The sequence below is a fragment of the Marmota flaviventris genome, chromosome 3 (genome assembly GCF_047511675.1).
Source record: "Marmota flaviventris isolate mMarFla1 chromosome 3, mMarFla1.hap1, whole genome shotgun sequence".
Classification (NCBI taxonomy): domain Eukaryota; kingdom Metazoa; phylum Chordata; class Mammalia; order Rodentia; family Sciuridae; genus Marmota; species Marmota flaviventris.
Window position 1 is genome coordinate 68,695,814 of NC_092500.1, and position 22,370 is coordinate 68,718,183.

Here is a 22,370-nt window from a genome sequence, read left to right on the forward strand (position 1 = left end):
CCCGTCCAGGGTACCCCTGTGGAACTGACGGGGGGCTGACTCGGGATCCCCCAATCTCGGCTAGAGGCTGCAAGGCTGTGCGATCTTGAGAAGGAACATGAAGGTGGGTGAGGTGGGGTCAGGGTCAGGGAGGAGGAGCAGGAGTGGGCGGGAGAGGAAGCCAACACCGTGGGGAGTTTAAGGGGGGAGAGTTTTGGAGGGGGAGGGAAATGGGGAGGAGGATCTGAGCCGAAGCTGCATTTCTGGGGGATCCATGAGCCTATAGCCTCGGGCTGGAAGGAGTGGAGATTCCTGCAAGGGCACGAGCAGTGAGGTGGGGCAGAATTCCAGAGAGACTGAGAAGAAGGGCCTGGTCTTCTCAGTAAGCCAGCTGGAGACCCCTAAGTGCGCCAGACCAGCAGGCTCCGGTGAAGGTCTTCCTGTCCCTCCCCCGGCTCCTGGCAGGGGAGCAGCACCTCCGCCTGACCAGTCCAGAGGACTCTAAGGAAGTGTTTCTTCTGCCTGGGGCAGTTGTGTGGCTATCCAGCTGCCCTAGCCACTGCCTATGGCTGTCCACCTTCCTCCCCCCCTCACAGGTGGGCTTGCCAGGTGAGAGCCGCTGGCAGGTGGGCCCGGCTGTGGAGGATAACCTGGCTCTGGGAGCACCGCAAGTGGGAGGCCTCCCTGACTTGGTGCCAGAGGGGACACTGCTCAACATGGTGCTGAAGAGGATGCATCGACCCAGAAGCTGCTCCTACCAGCTGCTGCTTGAGCACCGGCGCCCCAGCCGCATCCAGGGGCTTCGATGGGTGAGTGTCCTCTGCCTGTCCAGGTCACCAGGACTGGAGGGAGCCTGTACTGTAATGTCAGGTGCTGCTGGTGGTCCAGCTTGCTCTGGGGGTGCAGTGTGGTGCAGCTGGTGTGGATGGAGAGTGGAGAAGTGTGGCTGCAGTGTGTGGGGGTGGCTCACACAGCGGCACCCTGTGTATCTGTGTGCCTGTGGTGCTCAAGTACCCCCACCGGGGCACAGGGAAAGAGAAAAAAAGCTTATAAAATATCTGTCACCTGTGTGTGCCAAGCATTGAGTAGGTGCTTGTGTGTTCTCTCCAGGTGGGGGTGGGAAATATGGGGGCCGGCTCAAGTGGGAGGTGAAGTAAGCTTGGTTACTGCTCTTGACATGTCACCGTGGCAACATTCTCCTTTAGTGAGCAATTGAACTGGGCTGATTCCGCTTTTTGATCTTGGGATCATGTGGACAATGCCAGGCATCTGACTTTGGGGGCACTCAGGAGGATTCTAAGAAATATGGATAATCAAGGATCCTGAAGTTCTTTTTGCCAGTGGGAAAAAAGTCTCTTGAGCTAAAAGAATGAAAGAGGGACCAGGAGCAGGGAAATGGGGTGCTAGGGAGAAAAGGGGGCTGGATAATGACTGTAGAGTCTGTTCAGTTGGAAGCTTTCTCCAACCACCCAGGCTTAATAGCGTCCCTTCACCTGAGAGTCAGTTGTGTGACCACTGCATGTTCCCACTTGTATGTATGGCAGGGTAGGCAGGGAGGATGGTACCAGGTAAAGGGGTCTAGGGGAAGCAGGAGTGGGTGACAAACCCGGGAGATCTCATCTCTTATCAGCAAGGCCCTTCATGTAGAACCGCCACCATCTTCTCCCTCCTCCTACCTCGCCTAAGTGCCATTTCTATTTACCAAAACATGAGGCTGAGTTGAGAAAACCAAGGCCTTTCAAGATGAGGGGGTCCTCTTTGCAATCAGAATTGAGAGAGTGTCCATCCCAGTTCTCCCCCAGCTCCTCTGTCCCTGAACTTCCTGATAGGTGCCTCTGGGGCCATCGGTCGTGCTCCCCTACCCCTTGGCTCTCCGTCACAGCAGTAGCTACTGCTTGGAGTCAGTGGGCTGGAACCCTCCCTCCCTCCTTCCCTCTCAGACTATAATTACTTGTGCATTTCCTGTCCCCTTCCCAGCTTGTAGAGGCAAGGTAGGGGATGGGAGGGGGAAGGTCAGGTACCAGGACAATGAGGTCACTGGAGGATCTCCTGGGATCCAAAGTCTGGGAGGGAGCAGAGGAGGCCGCCACACTGTCTCCTGAGGCCCCAGAATTGAAGGGCTGGCCTGCTGGGGAAGCTGGAAGGGTGGGGGTGAGGGTTGCTGGAGTGTAAATGGGGTCAAAGGCACAGAATCAAGGCCTCTCCCATGCCAGGTGGGTGTGGGGGGTAGTGGGAGTTGGTGACTGGAGGGAGCTTAAATTGTTAGAGGCCCACCCTCTCCTGATGGCCATCCCTAGGGAAGGGGGATGGGGTGGTTTCAGTCCATTGTGCCCAGGTTTAAGGGGCTCTGGGTGCCTGTAAAGCTGCACCTCTCGATGATGCCTTTGGCTCTTGGAGGGCTCCCATGAGGGGACAAGTACCCACAGGGAGTGTGCACACACTGGTTGAAGGAGGTTAAGACTACAGCTTCAGGACAAGGCTGGGAATTATTTGGAACACGCCTACCTCTCACAAAGCCCAGGGGAAAACCCATCAACCTCTCAAAGAAGAGGTCTGAAGACAGCTGTTTCTGTCTCTAAACCAGGACAAGTAGAAATGAAAACAACAAGAGGACTTGAGGTTATATACAGAAAGAACTTACCAACTATGGCAAAGATGACACTAGAATGGGATGAAGAACATCTTCTTCGGAAATTATAAGGGGGAAATGAGATCTCATCTGATATCTGGGGGCAGGGCAAGATCAGGGTGACCTCTGGTGGGTTCCGTAGGCTCAGGGAAGCCCAGGAGTGACTGCGTGGGGGAAGGTGGCCCTCTTGTCTAAGACAGAAAACATACTTCATCCAACCTGTGCAAATAATGGTGGTAGCTTATAGTAACGTAGTGTTTATGTCCTAGGTACTACGAGCCTTACCTTTATTATATCAAATGATGCTCACAACAGCCCTGTGGAATGGGTCCTAATGTCATTGTCCCCATTTTATAGATGTGAAAATGGAGGCCCAGAGAGGTTGAGTGACAGGGGAGGGTTGCATAGCTGCTAAGTGGCAGAGCTGGGCACTGTATTCTGGCAGTCCAGCTGTGGATTCCATGCTCATACTGCCCCGCAGTACTTTTCTCCAGTTGCTGAGTCCAGCACTGACCTCCATGGCATCCCCGCCCCATGCACTCTTTCCCTGGCCACTATGCACAGCCTGGCCTGGGACCTTAGCCATGGCCCAAGGGAACTGGTTTGACAGGTCCCCATGCTGTCTGGCTCTGTGCCTGTCCCTCCAGCCCTGCTCTGACACTCAGTGACAGGGAGGGAGGGTGGGGTAGGCGACTGTGTTAGTGCCAGGGGACCTAGCACCTCCTCTTCCACCATGAATCCTTCTTGTTCAGGACTGAGAGGAGGAGGAGGGCAAGGACCTTGACCCACACTTCTTTCCAACTGAGAACCACTAAACTGACACTCAGGGTGATCCGATCAGGTGCAGGGCCAGCCATAGAACTGCATTTTTATTTATTTTTTTTTTTTGCACTGTGTCCAGGTAATAGGTGCCCATCATGAAATTATTGGTCAGGTTACTGTACTTAACATTTACTAAGCAGTTACTGTGTGCTGGGCACTGCTCTGCATGCTTGACATCATTAACTCATTTGATCTCATAATTACCTTAGGGGATGGGTATTGTTATTATCAAATCCATTTTACAGATGAGGAAACTAGAGCACTGAGAGTTTAAATAATCAGCACAAGATCACACAACCAGATAATAATGCAAGATCGAGAATTTGAACTCAGATGTCTGGTTCAGGAGCACACACACTTGACACTCACTGCCCCTCCTCGCCCCATCCCTGAGGTTCCCATGCACATGAACATTCCCGGGGCATAGAGGAGCTCATAACAAGGCTGTCTAATTTTGTTTAACACAATGTTTTCCAAACTTACCTACCCATGGAACATTCCTGAGGGCAGAATACTTCTGCTATCTCTGTATCCACACAGCAGGGGAAGCTGGGGGTAGGCGTCACAGGAGACAGTGGGGCGCAGTGCTGAGAACTTTGGAGCCAAGTGTGATTACCAACTGTAGGGCAGGTTATGCAACCTCTGAGCCTCCTTTTCTCTAGCAGTGAAATAGGATACAAATACCTACTTCTAGGGTCAGCATTGGGAGCAGTCAATCAGTAGAATCTTCTATTCCTAAGTGCTTGTGTGCCTCTGGTAAGTTACTTCAGCTCTCTGGGCTTCTGCTTTCCTTGGTGAAATGACAGAGAGGCCTTAAGATCCTGTCCTGAGCCCCTGCATGCGGGCATGGAGGGGCATTTTCTGACCATTGTGCTCATCCCCTGGGGTAGAACAGGAAAGACCAGCCTGCTCACATGGCCTGGAACATGCCCCCCCCCCCCTGCAATGTGCCCTCCTAAGTCAGAATAATACCAGGAAGGAGCCAGTGCTGAAACCTGGGTTGTGGGCACCAAAGGGAGCTGGGGCAGGGACCGGGACGACCTGGGCATTTTGACATGAACAACAAGAAGTCATCAGCACTTAGGCACTGTTTGTTCCGACACAGGGGTCTGGCCGGGTAGCATTCCTGCCCTTCCTCCTTTCCTGGCTCCTCCTCCTCCTCATTTCCTGTCATTAAGTCTCCAGGGCTCTGTGTCTGGCACTGGACTGGGCCCCATGACCCGGGCAGGGATACCCTTGGGACACCTAGTGACTTCCGCCCAGCTTTGGACCAGGCACCCAAGCATGCCAGACCTCAGGCCTCTGCCTGGGCACAGTGGCAAGATGCCTGCGACAAGGGACCTGCCAGCTCAGGGGAGAGGGCTTAGGTCCTAGCTCCCTGACCAGGTCTTTCCCAGGGCCCAGAGTGCAGGTGGGAAAGCAGGAGAGGTGTTGCTGCTGAGAGGAAGGGGGAGTGGGGAAGAGGAAACAGGCACTGTGGTGGGTGGAGTGAGACCAAGAATGTGAGCACTGTGGGTAGAACTCAGTTTATCCATAGCTGGCTGGCGGTCCTGAGCCTGCATGGCAGTTACACAGGGCATTTTACCTCAAGACATTGTTTCCCTGTAAGTCACACAGGACAGATAATATCTGCTATGCCTATTTCACCCTGGATCCTATGTTACCTAGGATCTAATGACATCAAGGAGGTGGATATATTTTGTAAACTGTGAAGTGCTCTGCCTTTGGGAGGGCTCATAGAGGGCAGAGCATCCTGTCCAGAGCTGTTTACAAACTCCCGTTCTCAGGAGACTGGAAAAGAAGGGTTGTGAGGGGCTTTCATGACTGATATCCCAGGGTATCCAGGATCTAGAGTCTGGGGAGCTCAACTGATACCAAGGACAGGGAAACCTTGTTAACCAGTGCGTCTACAATAAGCCCCATCTTTCTGAGCAGTCCTGTGTACTGCCAAGGCTGCACTCGCTTTTACAGGGTTATGGACTCGCAGCATCTTGCAGAAGCCTTCGAGCAAGCAGCCCCACCCTGTGCTTCACAGATGAATAATAATAGCTAACATGTATACACAACTACATACCGGACAATGGCTTCAACATTTAATATGTATTAACTCATGTAGTCCTTCCAAAGGCTTGTACACTGGTAATATTAGTGCTTTATAGACTTTACACATAAGGAAACTGAGGCAGGGAGAGGGTAAATCACTTGTTCAATATAATACAACCTGTGAATGGAGGAGTAGGAATTTGAATCCAACAGTTTGGCTTGGGGGTTTCTGTTTTTAATGACTATGCTGAACCAAAGCCCACAGAAAGCATAAAACCTGCCTACCATCCTGTGGTTGGGCAAAGAACCAGGGCTTGAGATCAGCCTGCAGCTACAGCTCAAAATTTGTTCCTAGGTCCCCTGAGCTGCTCCTGTCCTGTCCAGTCTCATGTCTTCTTATATCACATCCTTATGCTCTTCCAGCTCTATTGCTCTTTCCCCTATATAGCATCGTTTTTTTTTTTTGTTGTTGTTTGTTTGTTTGTTTTGTTTTGTTGAGACAGGGTCTCACTAAGCTGCTAAGGGCCTAGCTAAGTTGCTGAGACTGGTCTTGAACTTGTTTTCTTCTTGGCTCAGCCTTCTGAGCTTCTGGAATTATAGGTGTGCACCACCACACCCAGCTCAGAATGGAGATCTTGGGGTCTCATCAGTAGGATCACAGTGCTTGGGTGTGCAAGAAAGAGAAGGGTCTAGTGATAGGGGTGGCGGTGTGAGGAGAGGTGATTCCTGGTTTCACAAGGTGTGCAGCAAATGTTTAATTGTTGCATGAATGGCTAACTGAATGCATCTGGGGCTGGGGACTGGGCAAGAGCGGGAGCTAGGGGAGCAGTGAGGGGCTCCAGAGCTGTTTGAAAGTCTTGCGCTGACCCACAGACTCTCCCCACTGCCCTCAGACGCCGCTCACCAACAGCGAGGAGTCCCTGGATTTCAGTGTGAGCCTGGAGCAGGTATGAGAGGGGGAGGGGCAGAACTGGAAGAGAGCCACCAGCTGAGGGGATCAGGACCTGAGGCTGTCATGCTCTTCCTCCCTCCAAGGCCTCCACAGAGCGGGTGCTCAGGGCTGGAAAGCACCTGCACCGACATCTCCTGGCCACCTGCCCAACCCTCATCCGTGACCGAAAGTATCATCTCAGGCTCTACCGGTGAGTGGAGGCCCTGGGGTGCCTGCTGTTTTCTCTCTTTTCCTACTTTATTCCTACCCCTGCTTCTGGGAGAAGCACTAGGCTTGGGCATCCAATGGTGCCTGTCTGGATGGAGAGCCTCCGCCCACCCTGCCTTCCATCTGATTTTCTGGTCTCCTTCCACTTCCCACAGGCAGTGCTGTTCTGGTCGGGAGCTGGTGGACTGGGTCTTGGCCCTGGGGCTTGGGGTCCACTCTCGGAGCCAGGCTGTGGGCATCTGCCAGGTGCTGCTGGATGAAGGTGCCCTCTGCCATGGTGAGCTTGAGCCTAGGACAGGGCATCTAGGGCTGGTGAAAGGGGACAGGGCAGACCTGGGGATCAGGCACCAGTGGGGATTACAGAGGAGGCTGGCATCAACGTGTGGATCTCATACCTACATGGCCTCAATTTCTTCTCCTTCTCCATGCTTGGGCCTCGGCTCCCCAGTGAAACACGACTGGACCTTCCAGGACCGAGATGCCCAGTTTTACCGGTTCCCTGGGCCAGAGCCAGAGCCCACAGGAGCTCATGAGATGGAGGAGGAGTTGGTGGAGGCAATGGCGCTGCTCTCCCAGCGGGGGCCCGATGCCCTGCTCACTGTAGCACTTCGAAAGCCGTAAGTCGGGAGCCCTGCACCCCCCAATGCCAGGACCCACACTGCATTCAGACCCCAAAGGCTCTCAGATTCATCTCTGAGGAAAGGAACCCAGAAGACCTGAGCTCTGACCCACATTCTGCCATGAATTTGCTGTTTGATCTTGAGACACCCCCCCCCCCCTTACCTTATTTCTTTCTCTCTCAATGCCAGAGGATCTCTGGAGGACCCGTCCCACTCTGAGACGCAGTCATGGCTGAGGGAGGGTGGGCTTTGATATCTGCAGGCAGGTTGGGGTTCAAATTCCAGCTTGACCAGCTACTAGCCAAGTGGCCTCAGGCCTCTCGATGCCAGCTTCCTCTTCTGTCAAGAGAGGATAACAGTATTCGCGTCACAGGGCTGTTATGAGGACAGAATGAAATCACGCGTGTAAGGTGCTTAGCACAGTGTCCGGCACCTGGGGCACACTCCGCAAAGGTTAGCCCGTTATTGATAACGATCATGACGGAGGTGCCATCTGGCCCTGCAAGCAAGCTGGCTGGGTGGGGTGGTTCCCTTCTTGGCCCTGGGCCACAGTTCAGCCTGTGTTCCTGTCACTCCTGTGCCCGCAGCCCCGGTCAGCGCACAGATGAGGAGTTGGACCTCATCTTCGAGGAGCTCCTGCACATCAAGGCTGTGGCCCACCTCTCCAACTCGGTCAGTCCACCTCCCCCAGTCTGTCCCGCTGGGCTAGCCCTTTCCCCAGAATCTCCTCTTCTGTGACTTCCACTGCTTGGCCAGGAGACAGCCTGCTCTCCTCTGTCTGTGGCTTGGTTTTCGGTCTAATTTCTGGCCCCAGCCTTCAGTCTGAATATACTCCCGTCTCTCTTGGTCATTTCTTCTCCTTGCTGTATCTCCTGCTGTATCCCAGGGATGAGTGGAGGCCTGGCCACATTTGTCACCCAGTACTCACCTCTCCCCGAGCCTGACCCTCCACCTGAGCTTTCCCCCACTGACCCTCTTCTCCCTACTCATAGGTGAAGCGGGAATTAGCAGCAGTTCTGCTCTTTGAACCACATAGCAAGGCAGGGACTGTGTGTAAGTCAGATTGGGCACAGGGGCCTGGACGGGGGCGGGAGCCATGGAGGAGTGGTGGGTGACAGAAGGGGCTGTGTCTGATCTGTGCCTCTGTCAGTGTTCAGCCAGGGGGACAAAGGCACCTCATGGTACATTATCTGGAAGGGGTCTGTCAACGTGGTGACCCATGGCAAGGTGAGTCCTCCCTCCTGACCACCTCAGCATCCTGGTTGTGACTATTCCTAGGTCCCTGTCCTGTGGGCAGTGCCTTTGCAAGTCCCAAGGCTGCTGATTCCCCATGTCTCCTTTCTGGGTCTGTCCCAAGGGCTGGGAGTGGGGTGGGCTGTGACTGAGACCTGGCTACAGGGACTGGTGACCACACTGCATGAGGGAGATGACTTTGGACAGTTGGCTCTGGTAAATGATGCACCCCGGGCGGCCACCATCATCCTGAGAGAAGATAACTGTCACTTCCTACGTGTGGACAAGCAGGATTTCAACCGCATTGTCAAGGTGCCAATATGGGGGTGGGGAAAGCAGGTGACAGAGGCCTAGGGAGGTGGTATGGGGCAAAGGGTAGGGACCAGAGAGAGCCTACAGGGAGATGCTGGGATATGTGACTGGGAGTGGGGACCTCAGGTGTGTGTGAGAAGGTGAATGCCCATGGCATGCTGAGGGGCTCAGTGAGACCTCAGGCTTGATGTGGGAGGGAGGGGAGTGGTGGGTGCACAAGTGGGAGACTAGGGTGCCAGGGAAGGCAGTGCCATGGAGAAGCAGGGTCCATATAGGAAAAGGGTGGAGGAGGGGGTTCAGGCTGGGGGCTAGGCAGCTGAGGAGCCTTGTGGAAACTTCCTGGGCTTAGGGTCTGGAGGGAGGAGGTGTGGGGAGGGTCCAGAGAGGAGCTCTGGTTGTGTTAAATGCCAGATGTGGCTTATTTCCAGGATGTGGAAGCGAAGACCATGAGACTGGAAGAACACGGCAAAGTAGTGTTGGTGTTGGAGAGAACCTCTCAGGGCACTGGCCCTTCTCGCCCCCCGACCCCTGGCAGGAACCGGTAACAGAAGCACTGTGGTGCCCTCTCCACGCTTCTCCCCTTTCCCTGTGTCATATCCCTGCCCTCCTGCCCCTGGGAGTGGGGAAGTATCAAGGAACTAGGATGTAGCCCCTGAATCAGCCTCACCCGCATCCCAAGGTGGGACAGGGTTGGTAAATTAAGAAGAGTCATATGATTTACTACAGATGTCTGTCCTGGGTGTGGGAATGGAGAGGAGTGGCACAAAAGCACTATAGATGAGCTGTTTCTGCTAGGTACACAGTGATGTCTGGCACCCCAGAGAAGATCCTAGAACTTCTCTTAGAAGCCATGCGGCCGGATTCCAGTGCTCATGACCCAACAGGTAGGGCAGGAGACACCCTGCCTATTCTCTGACTCACTGGGTGGTCAGCGCAGCCTGGGAGGGGGCCAGGCACCTAGCATCTGACCTGACTGGGAGCAGGATTGGTCCACACAGCCAGTTGGCAGGAAGTCCTCTTCCCCACGCTCTTGGCTTGGGCAGGGAGTGCTGTCTCAGGGACTGGGCATTGCTGGTACCTTGCCAGTGCTGGAACTTGGGGAAGGGAGACTCCAGCTGTGCGTACACCTGTGATCAGTGGACTTGGCCTCTGAAGCTCCTCATGTCCCCCTACCTGTCCAACAGAGACATTCCTCAGTGACTTCCTCCTGACCCACAGCGTCTTCATGCCCAGCGCCCAGCTCTGTGCTGCCCTCCTGCACCAATATCCTTCCAGCCCCAGGGTGATGTGTGTCGAGGGTGGGATGGTATGTGGAGCTGAGGGATGAGCTCCCCATCAGCTTGGCTGTGGTGAACCCCCAGCACCAGCCTCATGCCAGGCCCAGCTTGTGGGTGGACCCTGGGCATCCTGCCGCTCCTTTGCCTCAGGTGTGGTGGGTGGTCCTGCCTGCCAGTTCTGGTTCCCTTGACTGGTGCCCACCTTCCATGTGGAGCCCGCAGAGCCTGCGGGAGGCAGCGAGCAGGAGCGCAGCACTTACATCTGCAATAAGAGGCAGCAGATTCTGCGTCTAGTCAGCCAGTGGGTGGCCCTCTATGGCCCCATGCTCCACACAGACCCTGTGGCCACCAACTTCCTCCAGGTACCTGGGCGTGAGGCAAGGACTGGCCAAGCTGCTCAGGGTTGGCACAGCTACAGCCATCTTAGGGAATCTTGATTCTTTACAGAAACTCTCAGACCTGGTGAGCAGGGACGCCCGACTTAGCAACCTGCTGAGGGAGCAGTGGCCGGAGAGGCGGCGACACCACAGGTGCCCTTTGACTTAATTTACTTTGTCCTGTTCGTACCCGGCATTGCAATGGGAACTGGGAGTGAACACTCCGGGCGAGCACCTGGATTTTGAAGTCTAGGCAGCACCACTAACTTCAATTACTTGTTCTTTTTTTTAATACTGGGGATCGAACCCAGTGGTACTCAACCACTGAGCACATCCCCAACCCTTTTTCATTTTTATTTATTTATTTATTTGGTACCAGGGATTGAACTCAGGGGCACTCAACCACTGAGCCACATCCCCAGCCCTATTTTGTATTTTGTTTAGAGACAGGGTCTCACTGAGTTGCTAAGTGCTTCTCCATGGCTGAGGCTAGGCTGGCTTTGAACTTGCCATCCTCCTGTCTCAGCCTCCTGAGCTGCTAGGATTACAGGCTACTGCGCCCAGCTTCAATTAGTTGTTCTTGTCAGTCACTCTGCTGTTCAGCTCACCATCCGTTCTCAAGCAACATGCAATTCTTCATTTGCTCCTTCTGCCCAGCGTGCACCTGTAGTTCTCACTTCCTCTATTCAGTACACATTTATTACCCCTCTGTGCCCGGCCTCACCAGCCCCGCCTGGCAAATTTCCCAGATGTTCCCATGGATGGCTAGGGTTGGTGGGTGGGTGAGAGTTCACTTGAAACAGTGCTCCATCTGGAACCCTGGGCCTGAGTCTCCCTCTAGTTTTGCTCCTCCCCAGCTGGCCTGGGAAAGTCACAGAATCCAGGGTTCCGATTTCAAGCCCATTTTGACCCACTCTGGGCTACTCATAGAGACGCACTTCCCTCTGAGCTGCTGGTGGGGGAGGGGTGGAGTCCAGAGCCTGGGGCCATCTGCTCCTGACTCTGCAAGGCTCCCTGTCCCCAGGAATGCCTTGCCTCTCTCTCACCTTCCTTCTCTCTTTCTCTCCACAGGTTGGAAAATGGTTGTGGGAACGCTTCTCCTATGATGAAGGTAACTGCCCAGTCTCAGCAGGGCTCCTCCTTCTTCCCTCTGCCCATCTAGCTCCCTCACCTGGAGGGGCCCATGTGGGAGGGTTCCCCACCCAAAGATCAGCCCTTGAGTCTGTGATGGACATTCCTGAGGCCCTTGCTGTGTGTGACACCCAAGCTGGGCCCTGGGGAGACACTGAGTTATAAGGAGGCACCCCCCCACCACTCTGAGGGGCTTTTTTTTTTTAGGGTACTGGGGATTGAACCCAGAGACACTTAACCACTGAGCCACATTCCCAGTCCTTTTTTATTTTTTATTTAGAGACAGAGTCTCTCTGAGATGCGTAGGGCCTCGCTAAGTTGCTGAGGCTGGCTTTGAACTCATGTTCCTCCTGCCTCAGCCTCCCGAGCCACTGGAATTACAGGCATGTGCCATCACGCTGGGCTCTGAGGGGCTTTTTTTTCCTTTGAGAGATTATTCATGCTCGTGGTGAGCCGGGAGATGCAATGTGATGGCTGAGTTTGCCCCTGAGGCCCTAAGGTTCCTGGTAGCTAGGGCTACGGGAGCCCAGAGGAAGGTGACACTCCCTCCCCAGGAAGAAGAGGTGGTCAATGTCATTCTCACTGTGGATGGGGGAGCAGAGGGGCATACAATGTGACTGGAGCTGAGATGTTGATGAAGAGTAGTGGGAAAAGGGCTGGAAAGGTTGCCTTGCCTCACCTGCCCCATCTCATCTGTCCCACCCACCTGCTTGCTTCAGGCTTCTTCTGCCTCCTTCTCTTTTTTTTTTTGGGGGGGGGTGTTTACTGGGGATTGAACCCAGTCACACTTTACCTCTGAGTTCTATCCCCAGCCCTTTTTAAAAAAAAAAAAATATATATATATATATATATTTTTTTATTTTGAGCCAGAGTCTTACTAAGTTACTTAGGGCCTCACTCAATTGCTGAGGCTAGTCTCAAACTTGTGATCCTCCTGCCTCAGCCTTCTGAGTCACTGGGATTACAGGCGTGCACCACCATGCCTGTTGGCCTGCCTCCTCTTCCCTTGGTCTCACCTCAGGGCCTTTGTATACTCCCCTGCATGGAACGTTCTTTGACCTAAGTAGATCCTTTTCTTTCAAATCTCAGCCAAAAACGTTGAGTTCACCGAGAGGGCCCCTCCCATTTCCCTGCCCAGAGCACTCCTTCCCTTTCCTGTGCCCTGCAAGGTGTCCTGTATGATTTTCTTTGAGGCACACTACCTTGTCCAATCACTTTGTTTGTTACTTACCTGTTGCCGGTTAACTTATCACATCCCAGGGGAACGTCAGCCTCATGATTGGGGTCTCTGCCTCTGCTTCCTCTGTGTTCATGCTCTGCCTGACTCCTGGCTGACATTTAGGAACTGCCTCACACTCCCAGCACCAGGCACTGTGCTAGCTGCCATTGATGTGGTGTTGGCCCCGGGGCTCACAGTCGGGTGAGGGCAGAACCGAGAAACAACCTCATGATGTATAAAGACAAAGACTGAAGTCTCTGAAAGCAGAGATGGGGAAGAGCTAAATGAGTGTCCAGGATTAGGGAAAGGGTCCTTGGAGAAGTGACCCTTGAAGCTGAGAGCTGCAGAGGCTGAGGGTTGAGGAGAAAGAGGACCCAAGGTGGCCCTGGAGGAGGGAGACAGAGCGGGGACAGCAGGGGAGGCTGGAGAAGCAGAAGCCGGAGCCTGAGGGACTCCTTGGGCCATGGTAATGGGCGTGGTCTTTGTCCTAGGATTAATGCAGATGACAGAGGGGTAGGAGCCAAGGATTGACAAGATCTACTTTGCGATTGAATAGGTCAGCTGAATAACCTGGGCTTTCCCAGCAGAAGTGATGGTCATCTAAGCCAGTTAGGAGCTTAAGCTTGCCCTGGTCAGGCAGATTGGAGCAGGAGGGATGGAGGGACCCAAGAGGTGAGCTGGGAGGAGAATAGCTGGGCCATCGTGGTAGGCCAGAGTGAGGCCTGGGCAGCTGGAGCTGGAGTCAGCTTGGTCTCATGGCTGGGGAGCAGCCTGGGACCCAGGAGAGTGGCCAGGGGGCCGTGGTCTGGAAGGCTGGTGGGGGGATGCCATGGGGGGGGGTGTGAGGTTGGGGCAACGGATCATGGTTGTGGAGCGGTATGGGAGGTTTCCAGACCAGGGCCCGGGAGAGTCCAGCCCTGGTGGCAGCGTGTTGTGTCATCCATATGCTGCAGGCATAAGGGGCTGGGAGGAAGTCCAGGGAAGAGCAGTGGGCAGAATTCTGAACCTTGGAGCTGGGAGGAGAAAGAGTTAGTGCCAGAGTTGGGAAAAACAGTCAGGGGTGGGAAAAGGAACCCATGTCAGGGAAGCTCCATCAGCAGAAGTTCCATAGTAGTAGCAGCCCACGGTGGGCCTGCTATGGGGCTTGACAGGAGATGAGAGCACAGAGGGAGGAAGGGGCAAGTTAGGATTCCAACTCTGCCACTGTAGCAGATGTGTAGCCTTGGACATGTTACTTAACCCCTCTGAGCCTCAATTGTGTCATCCATAAAATGAGAATAATGCTTTTGTTAAAGGACTGTTGAGAATACTTAGAACAATGCCTAGTTCATGGCAGATGGCAGCTGAAGAAGGGAAAGGAAGAGAAAGTAGGGTCAATTGCTGAGGTCTTTCCATCTTGGAAAAGCTCTAGAGCTACATTTAAAAAATATTTTTAGTTGTAGATGAACACGATAACTTTATTTAATTTTTTATGTGGTGCTGAGGATCGAACTCAGGGCCTTACACATGCTAGGCAAGCACTCCACCACTGAGCCCCAGCCCCAGCCCAGTCTGACCTATTTGCCAGAGAGGGAAGAACTTACAGTGTGTAAGGCACACACATGTCCACCCTGAGACCTGTTTTGTCTCTTCTCTGGAGCCCCAGTGCCTTATCTGGGCTCAGGTTAATGTGACAAGCAGACCCCTCTGGTGGTATGTGTTGTCATTCCTGCTCCCAGTGACACCCTTCGCTGTCCCCTCCCCGCCACTCTTTCCTAGTGTCCTCCAAGCCTTACTTTCTGTTTCTCCCAGGCCCGGAATATGCCTGCTTGGCTCCCCAGCCAGGAAGAGCCGCTCCCCAGTAGCAACTGTGCTATTCGAGCTGGGGACAAAGGTTGGTGATCTGAGCCTGAATCTGCCCCTAGTGTCTCTGCCTCCCTTCTCCTCGACCTCAGGGTGCCTGGGTTGAGGGGGTTCCAGGCTGCCTGGCACATCTGCCTCCTGGGCTCCACACCTGGCTGCACTCAGCTTACCCACCACGTTCTCCATCACTCGCCCTTCCCCATCCCTTGGGGTCCCTCCGAGGCAATTGCTGCCTTCTCCCTCCTGGGGCAGGGGATGAGGCGACCTCTCCCACAGCTCAGCCCCATCCTCCTCTCCAGTCCCCTATGACATTTGCCGCCCGGACCATTCCGTGCTGACCCTGCAGCTACCTGTGACAGCCTCTGTGAGAGAGGTGATGGCAGCATTGGCCCAGAAGGACGGCTGGACCAAGGGGCAGGTGCTGGTGAAGGTCAATTCTGCAGGTGGTGAGTTGTCTCTGGAGGGACCTCAAGGGAGGGTCCCCCTCTGATCTACGTCCAGATTTTCCGAATTAAGATCATCATCTTACCATCGCCGTCAGGGTTAGTGACTGGCAGCATTTCCAGAGGTTCATCTCCTCTCTTTCCCCTCTTCTCTCCTTTGCACAGAATGCTCAGGAGCAGGAACTCTGGAGCCCGCTGCCCGTGACTGATACTAGACCTTCAGCTCACTAGCAGCGTGTCCTGGAGCAGGGCACTTAAACTCTCTGTGATCAATCTCATCATCTGTAAATGGGGATAATAAGAGTTCTTGCCTCCTAGAGGAACTGTGAGGATCAAATGAGCTCATCTGTAATGTGTTCAGGATGGTCTGTGGCATACTGTCAGCACCACATGAGTATTGGCTGCTAGTGTTCTCATTCTCATGTATTTATTCATTTACTCCTAATAACAAGCCTGTGACATAGGTCCTTATCCTATATTTAGACAGGGAAACTGAAGGTCAAGGGAACTCAGTGGTTTCTCCCAAGCTCTACAGTGAGAAGGTAGCTGGCCTTTGGACTTAGGTAGTCCTTGTTCATTTAGACATTCCGCAAATATTCTTGAGGGTCAGCAATGGAGTCAGAGGTACCATGGGCAGATAAGATAGATCAGCTGGATGGTTAAGAGTGTAGGCCCAATGCCATGTCTGGGTTGGAATCCCAGATCAACTGCTAACTGGGCAAGTTGCTTCACCTCTCTGAACCTCCATTTTCTTGTCTGTCAAATGGGCACTATTATCGTACCTATCAATTGGTGTTGTGGTGGGTATTAAACTAAAGGTAATGTGTGTGGAGCAAGCAGCAGGGGGCCTGGCAAAGTCGGTATCTAGTCTATGGTGGCATGAGGATTACCGTGACCTGCCATTGGAGAACTTGGGACATTGAAAAACACTGTTCTCTGTGAAAGGTGCATCCCAGAACAGACAGCTAGAGTCCAGGGTGATAGGAATTGGGGCAGTCAGGGAATAATGGTAAGGGGTGGAGATGAGAAAAGCCTTCTCCCTTTAGGAAGTGAGGAAAGACCAATGAGGTCACCTGTGTGCTCTGCTATGGGAAGCACTGCCCTCTGGTGGCCACCTGGTGAGTTGCAATTTCCCAAAGTCCACATTTATTGAGACCCTACTATGTGCCAGGCACATTTTAGACCACTGATTGACCCCCATGTCAGTAACCAACATTTTATAACCAATCTCCCATTGAGTATATATTTGTTTATAAATTATATGTACTTATCATCTCATCAATATTATGTAATTATAAAGCTATACACACAAAAAAATGTAAAACAGATGAGAACAATAAATATAAGAAGAGCTAATGTTTTCCTTGTACACAAAGTCTTCTTTACTTTGGTGGTCTAGGGACTGAAGACTCAAACATGACTAAAAATACAGTCCCAGTCCACAAGGAGCTGATAAAATCAAGGCCAAGGGCCAGTAGTGCAGCTCAGCAGCGGAGTGCTTGCCTAGCATGTGTGGGGCACTGAGTTCAATCCTTAGCACTGCATATAAATAAATAAATAGATAAATAAGGGCTGGGGATGTGGCTCAAGCAGTAGCGCGCTTGCCTGGCATGCGTGCGGCCCGGATTCGATCCTCAGCACCACATACAAACAAAGATGTTGTGTCCGCCGAAAACTAAAATGTAAATAAAATATTTAAAAAAATAGATAAATAAATAAAAGTAATAAAAAAATTAACACCAAGACATACATGACATTTCCCAATTTTCAACGGGATTTTTATCTACATCACCTACTTACAGCCATATTTACATAAGTCAACTCATCTGACTTGGCAAGTCTTACTGTCTCCATTTTACAGAGGAGGAAACTGAGGCCCAGGGAAGTTGAAACCTTGCCCAAGGTCAGCCTGTCTGGACGAGTCTCTTTGTTGCCTCCTTGGGCGTTCTGCCGGGGGTGGTGTGGAGAGAAGGCACGTGCACCTGTGCATTAACAACATGCCCTGCTTTAGCCACTATGGGGAGAAGGAAGCTCCCCAGCAGGCTTCTGCGGGGCCTCCCTCTCTGCCCCCACTCAGTGCAGCCTCTGCTGTCTTTGCAGATGCCATTGGCCTGCAGCCAGATGCCCGTGGTGTGGCCACATCCCTGGGGCTCAACGAGCGGCTCTTTGTTGTCGACCCACAGGAAATGCATGAGCTGGTAGGGACCAGGCAAGGAGCCAGAGCCTAGGGAGAAACTCTGTTTTGGGGGTGGAAGGGGTGGGTTCTGTGGGAGGGCCTTAGGGAAAAGAAGGAGAGGTCTAGCTCTGGTTGCTGTTAGGTCTTCAGAGAAAAGAGAAAGGAGGGGGGCTTCAGCTCATGGGAAGATTCCAAATATTAAGGGGATGATAATGCTGAATGGGAGCAGCTCCCAAGGAGAAAGAGAACCTGCCGTAATCAGGGCACCCCTTGGGAACAGGAACTCCACCGAGAGGGAGTTCTTCCCTCCTTGGGAAGCCCCCTTATGTAGCTACTACATCCCAAAGAGCCCCCTGCACTTCCTGCCGTCCCCTGCCTATCCCACAGTCCTTCTGAACATAGCCACAGAGTCTTTGCCCCAAGCCCTCTCTCCCCACCCCACCCCTCTCCCTGGATTCCTCAGGCACCCCCTGAGCACTCTCCTACCTGCAGACCCCACACCCAGAGCAGCTGGGACCCACTGTGGGCTCTGCTGAGGGGCTGGAGTCAGTGAGCGCCAAGGACCTGGCAGGCCAGCTGACAGACCACGACTGGAACCTCTTCAACAGTATCCACCAGGTGCAGGAGGCAGAGCTGCAGGGAGGAGAGGTTGTGGCGGGGTGCCCGGCCTGGCATACGCTGAACCTCTTCTCTGTCCCATCCAGGTGGAGCTGATCCACTATGTACTGGGCCCCCAGCATCTGCGGGATGTCACCACTGCCAACCTGGAGCGCTTCATGCGCCGCTTCAATGAGCTGCAGTACTGGGTGGCTACGGAGCTCTGTCTCTGCCCTGTGCCCGGCCTGAGGGCCCAGCTGCTCAGGAAGTTTATCAAGCTCGCGGCTCAGTGAGTGTCTGTTGGGTGTGTGGTCGGAGCCCTGAGGCCCCCGTTTCTTAAACGCCCCCTTCCTGCTCACTGTGTTGCCAAATCTGTCATCCCTTATATTCCTGGGTCCCCCAAAGGCTCTGCCTCCCACCCCACTGCAGAGGCAGTGCTGGCCTGCTTGGTCCTGGGCCCAGGCCTGGCTGTTGTTTGGGGGCCTTGTGGGTGTGCTGATTGCCCTGAAGGTCTCTGGGTCTTCTGTTCACAGCCTCAAGGAGCAAAAGAATCTCAATTCCTTCTTTGCCATCATGTTTGGCCTTAGCAACTCAGCCATCAGTCGCCTGGCCCACACCTGGGAAGTAGGTACCCCTGGAAGATCCCTGTCCTGAGGTCAGGCCTCCTTCCTATCCTGGGAGTCCTGGTTGGGGGTGGGGATCTCACTTTTGGAGTCCCATCCCATGGTGGCAGCTCACCCATTTCTCCTCCACAGCGACTGCCCCACAAAGTCCGGAAGTTATACTCAGCCCTGGAGAGGCTGCTGGTGAGTGCTGGGCTCTGTTCCTTCCCTCAGAAACCCTGGTCGGCTTCTCAGTAGCCTTTCTGCCTGTCTTTGGTCACTTTCAGAGTTCCTAATGCTGACCTAGGGCCTAGTTCCCCCTGGTCTGTGAGTCTGGGGAGATGGCTAGGGATGGGGTATGTAGTGTTGTTGTAGAGTTTGTGTGCTTTGCCATACCACTCAATATATGTAGGATATGAGACCAGGACAGGGCATATGGGGTGGCCTGGGTCTTAATTGCTAGGGAGTGTCAGGGAGACATTGGGTTCCAGGTCTTTTGTTCAAGGACCCAGGGAGTGGGCCTGGTGCTAAGTGCCCTCTGTGAGCCAGGCCTGGGCAGAGGCCCCTGCAGGACCCTCAAGGATAGGGTAAGGAATAAATTGAGAGGCTGAACTCTCCACCTCCTGGAATTTTTGAGGGTTTTGAAGTGTTCAGGAAAGAATGGAGCCAAGGTAGTATTGGCATAGCCCTAGAGCTCTTGAGAAAACAATTCACCTCATGGGGCTCAAGAGGTTTAGAGGAATTTACTCACCAGAGAGACACACAGAGGTTTCCCAGAACCCTCAGGGCCCTGTGACTAATAGCCATGAAGTTCCTTGGGGACCAGTGGGAGACTGGGAAGCCACATGCAGGCAGACTGGCAGTGTTAGTGGCCTCAGGCCCTCTCCAGCCTGCCACAGAGTGCCACTCAGTGGCATCTGGGTCCAAGGAGAAGCTGCACATGGAGCCTCTTGCTGTGGCCATGTGGATGGGAGTTCTGCCCCTTCTGGGTGGGGTGGGATGTTTGGTTGTTGGGAGTTGTGGTGGCTTGTGGTGTGCAGGACTCTCTCTATGGCTTCCCCCGCATCAGGACCCCTCGTGGAACCACCGAGTGTATCGACTGGCCCTCACCAAGCTCTCCCCTCCCGTCATCCCCTTCATGCCCCTTCTCCTCAAAGGTAAGGGGGCCAGCTCCTCATGCCTGAGTCATCAGGGACCTTCCAGCACTTTTGTGTTGATGCCCCAGGGAGCATGAGTTAGGAGCTCTCAGGCAGAAGAAGAGTTAAGATGGAAAGGTAAATAGGGTGATGCTGGAGGGCCATGATCTGAGGCCCTGGAACTGGGAATAGCTGCAGATTGGAGAGGAGCTAGAAGCAAAGGCCCATGTGGGTGGAACAGGCCAGGTTCCCCGTTATTATCCCTTCCCCTTTCCTGGGCTACAGGAGGGGAACGGAGTCTGGGGACCTTCAAGCAAAACCATCCCTTTGCAGACATGACCTTCATCCACGAGGGAAACCATACACTAGTGGAGAATCTCATCAACTTTGAGAAGATGGTGAGTTCAGGCAGAAGGAGCATCTGCCACTGGCGTGATTGGGGTGTATGATGATGGTCCAGGAAGGGGCAGCATGGGAGGTGCCTGAGACTTGTTATTAATAATAGAAATATGAATGCCTGTTAAGTAGCCCCTGCCTTACTCCACAGCCCACTGGGGGGCCTGCTTTCCATTGGGGGCTGCTAGGGATCAGCCTCAAACATACAAGAGCCTTTTCCAGTCCCCTCTCTCTATGTCCTTCCTGAGCTGTCTTGCATCCTCTGCCCGGTCCCTTCTCTGGTGTACCAGGGTGAAGCAGCCAAGACCCCATCTCTTACCACCCACTAGTCCCAAGGAGCACCCAGTTCAAGGGAGCTCAGATTCCTAGCTTCCCCATGGGCAAGATGGGCTGCCATCCTGCAGCCTGACCTCATGCCCTTGTGTTGCCCACAGCGAATGATGGCCAGAGCTGTGAGGATGCTGCACCACTGCCGAAGCCACAGCACCGGTGAGAGGGCTGGTTCCCCTGGGCGGGACCCCTCCCCGCCTCGTGTCCCCTGTAAGGCTCTGGCATGGCCCATCTCCCTGACTCCTACCTCTCGCCCCACCCAGTGCCTCTCTCACCACTCAGAAGCCGAGTGTCCCACTTTCACGAGGACAGCCAGGCATCGAGGATTTCCACATGTAAGTGTGGGGCAGGGGTGAACGCTGACCATAGTTAGCATGGCAGACATTCTCTGGGCACTGGCCATGTGCCAGGACAGAGCCAAGCCCTTGTATTCCTGATATGGGGACCTCTTCACAACATCCGCAAGACAGGCGATGCTGTTGTCCCAACTTAAACATGAGGAAACAGCTGGAGCATTGAAACAGCTTGCTGAAGGACAGAGTGGGGGTGATGGAGCTGGACCCAAGCCCTTGACTCCAGCCTGCATCTGTTTGATTGGACCCTAGTTGCATTAAGTGGGGTCAATCATAACCCATGGTCCATACAACAGTGCCATCCTTGCCCCTTGTCTTATGTATGCATTTACTCTGGGCCCAAGTCAAGTATGAGAACATCAACGATGACTTACATACCCCGTCCTCTTGCCTCTCCCCACTCAAGGTAACCTCTATCCTGAATTTTAAGTCATTCATTGTTTTTCAGAATAGCTTTATCTCTCTCTCATATACACACCTTTGAAATCAAATATGTATGTGTGTGTGTATAAAATGACAAAATATTTTTAGTTTTAGTTCTCATTGAACTTAGTAAAGAGGTATTATGCTGTATGAAACCTTTAATCTGTTTTTTTCAGACTGTACTCTTAGCTGTAGTGTTAGTTTGTCCTCCAAATCTGTGGGGGGGGTGTGCAGGGTTGGCAGTCCTGGGCACTGGTGACGAGTTCTGGCAGGTGGTGGTGGAGGCAGGAAAGCTCCGTGGAGGGGTTCAGGGTGGGTTCTGTGAAGTGACAGTGGTACCTCCCTGACAGCTCTCCCCCTACCAGGCTCGGAGCAGTCCCTGAGCACCCGGAGTCCAGCCAGCACCTGGGCTTATGTCCAGCAGCTGAAGGTCATCGACAACCAGCGTGAACTCTCCCGCCTCTCCCGGGAGCTGGAGCCGTGAGGAGGGGCTGAGGCTGGAGCAGGCACTTCCTGCGGGGAAAGCCAGAGCAAGCCTGGGCCAAGAGGCCTGCAGGGCAGCCACAGCTGGGCAGGGCTCTCCGTGGAGTAACTCGAGGCCCTGGAGCGGGCAGCATGGAGGCACCTGTCCCCTGTGATGACCGGTGGCTAAGGAGGACCTCGGACTGGATCTGCGCTGGGGCCCAAGGCTGAGGAACGGGGGACAGTGAGGCCCTGGGAGTGGGTGGGAGAGCCGGGCAGAGGCAGGACTCTGTGTTCAATAGAGAGCTCTCCACACCAGGCCTCTTCCAGCTTCTGTCCTCACGGCTCTGTTGTCCAGCCATCTCCAGGCCCTGGCATTTGTTTTCACAGTGAACCGAGAGAGACTGCATATGTATGGCATGTGTGTGGCAGCGTTGGGGCCTTGCCCTGGTTGCATGGGGGCGGGGAGCCCTGCTTTTCTTTCCACAGCAGCTGAGATAAACAGCTGGGTGTGGGCAGGACTGTTTGGCTGGGAGTGGTGGTCCCTGAGGAGCCTTATTGTTCCCATAAATTAACAAAGATATGTGTGTTCCGAGGCCAGTGTGTGGGGGTGTGGCAGAGAAAGCCAGACCCTGCCCCTTGGGAAGGAGCTATGGAGGAGCTTGCTCCCAGAGTGGCTGACAGCAACCCCACTGCCCCTGCATGGTCTTTGGGACCACAGCAGGGCTCCAGGCTGGCTGGCTGCTTCCCAGATGTGCCTCCCAGGCAAGGAGGCTCTGTCTCAGCCAGTCAGGGGAAACCACCAATTC

General features: G+C 53.8%; 1 protein-coding gene across 5 annotated transcripts; it reads left to right on the forward strand.

Moving 5' to 3' along the window:
* The first annotated feature begins 15 nt into the window (after window positions 1-15).
* On the forward strand, window positions 16-22,144 carry Rapgef3 (Rap guanine nucleotide exchange factor 3). 5 transcript variants are annotated; one of them, XM_027949813.2, is made up of 29 exons: window positions 16-103; window positions 576-788; window positions 6,367-6,420; window positions 6,509-6,615; window positions 6,788-6,909; window positions 7,081-7,249; window positions 7,840-7,924; window positions 8,245-8,305; window positions 8,403-8,479; window positions 8,651-8,797; window positions 9,226-9,338; window positions 9,593-9,681; window positions 9,982-10,060; window positions 10,277-10,436; window positions 10,522-10,604; window positions 11,523-11,562; window positions 14,593-14,674; window positions 14,943-15,089; window positions 16,133-16,204; window positions 17,187-17,284; window positions 17,755-17,880; window positions 17,967-18,148; window positions 18,393-18,483; window positions 18,615-18,665; window positions 19,531-19,618; window positions 19,883-19,995; window positions 20,428-20,482; window positions 20,587-20,658; window positions 21,465-22,144. In XM_027949813.2, exons 1-29 carry the CDS (start codon window positions 98-100, stop codon window positions 21,581-21,583), a joined length of 2,901 nt encoding a protein of 966 aa, XP_027805614.2. In that variant the 5' UTR covers window positions 16-97; the 3' UTR covers window positions 21,584-22,144. The 5 variants fall into 5 exon arrangements, with proteins under 5 accessions (XP_027805614.2, XP_027805615.2, XP_027805616.2 ...); XM_027949814.2 differs by having other exon boundaries at window positions 19,931-19,995; XM_027949815.2 differs by lacking the exon at window positions 16,133-16,204.
* Window positions 22,145-22,370: the final 226 nt, after the last annotated feature.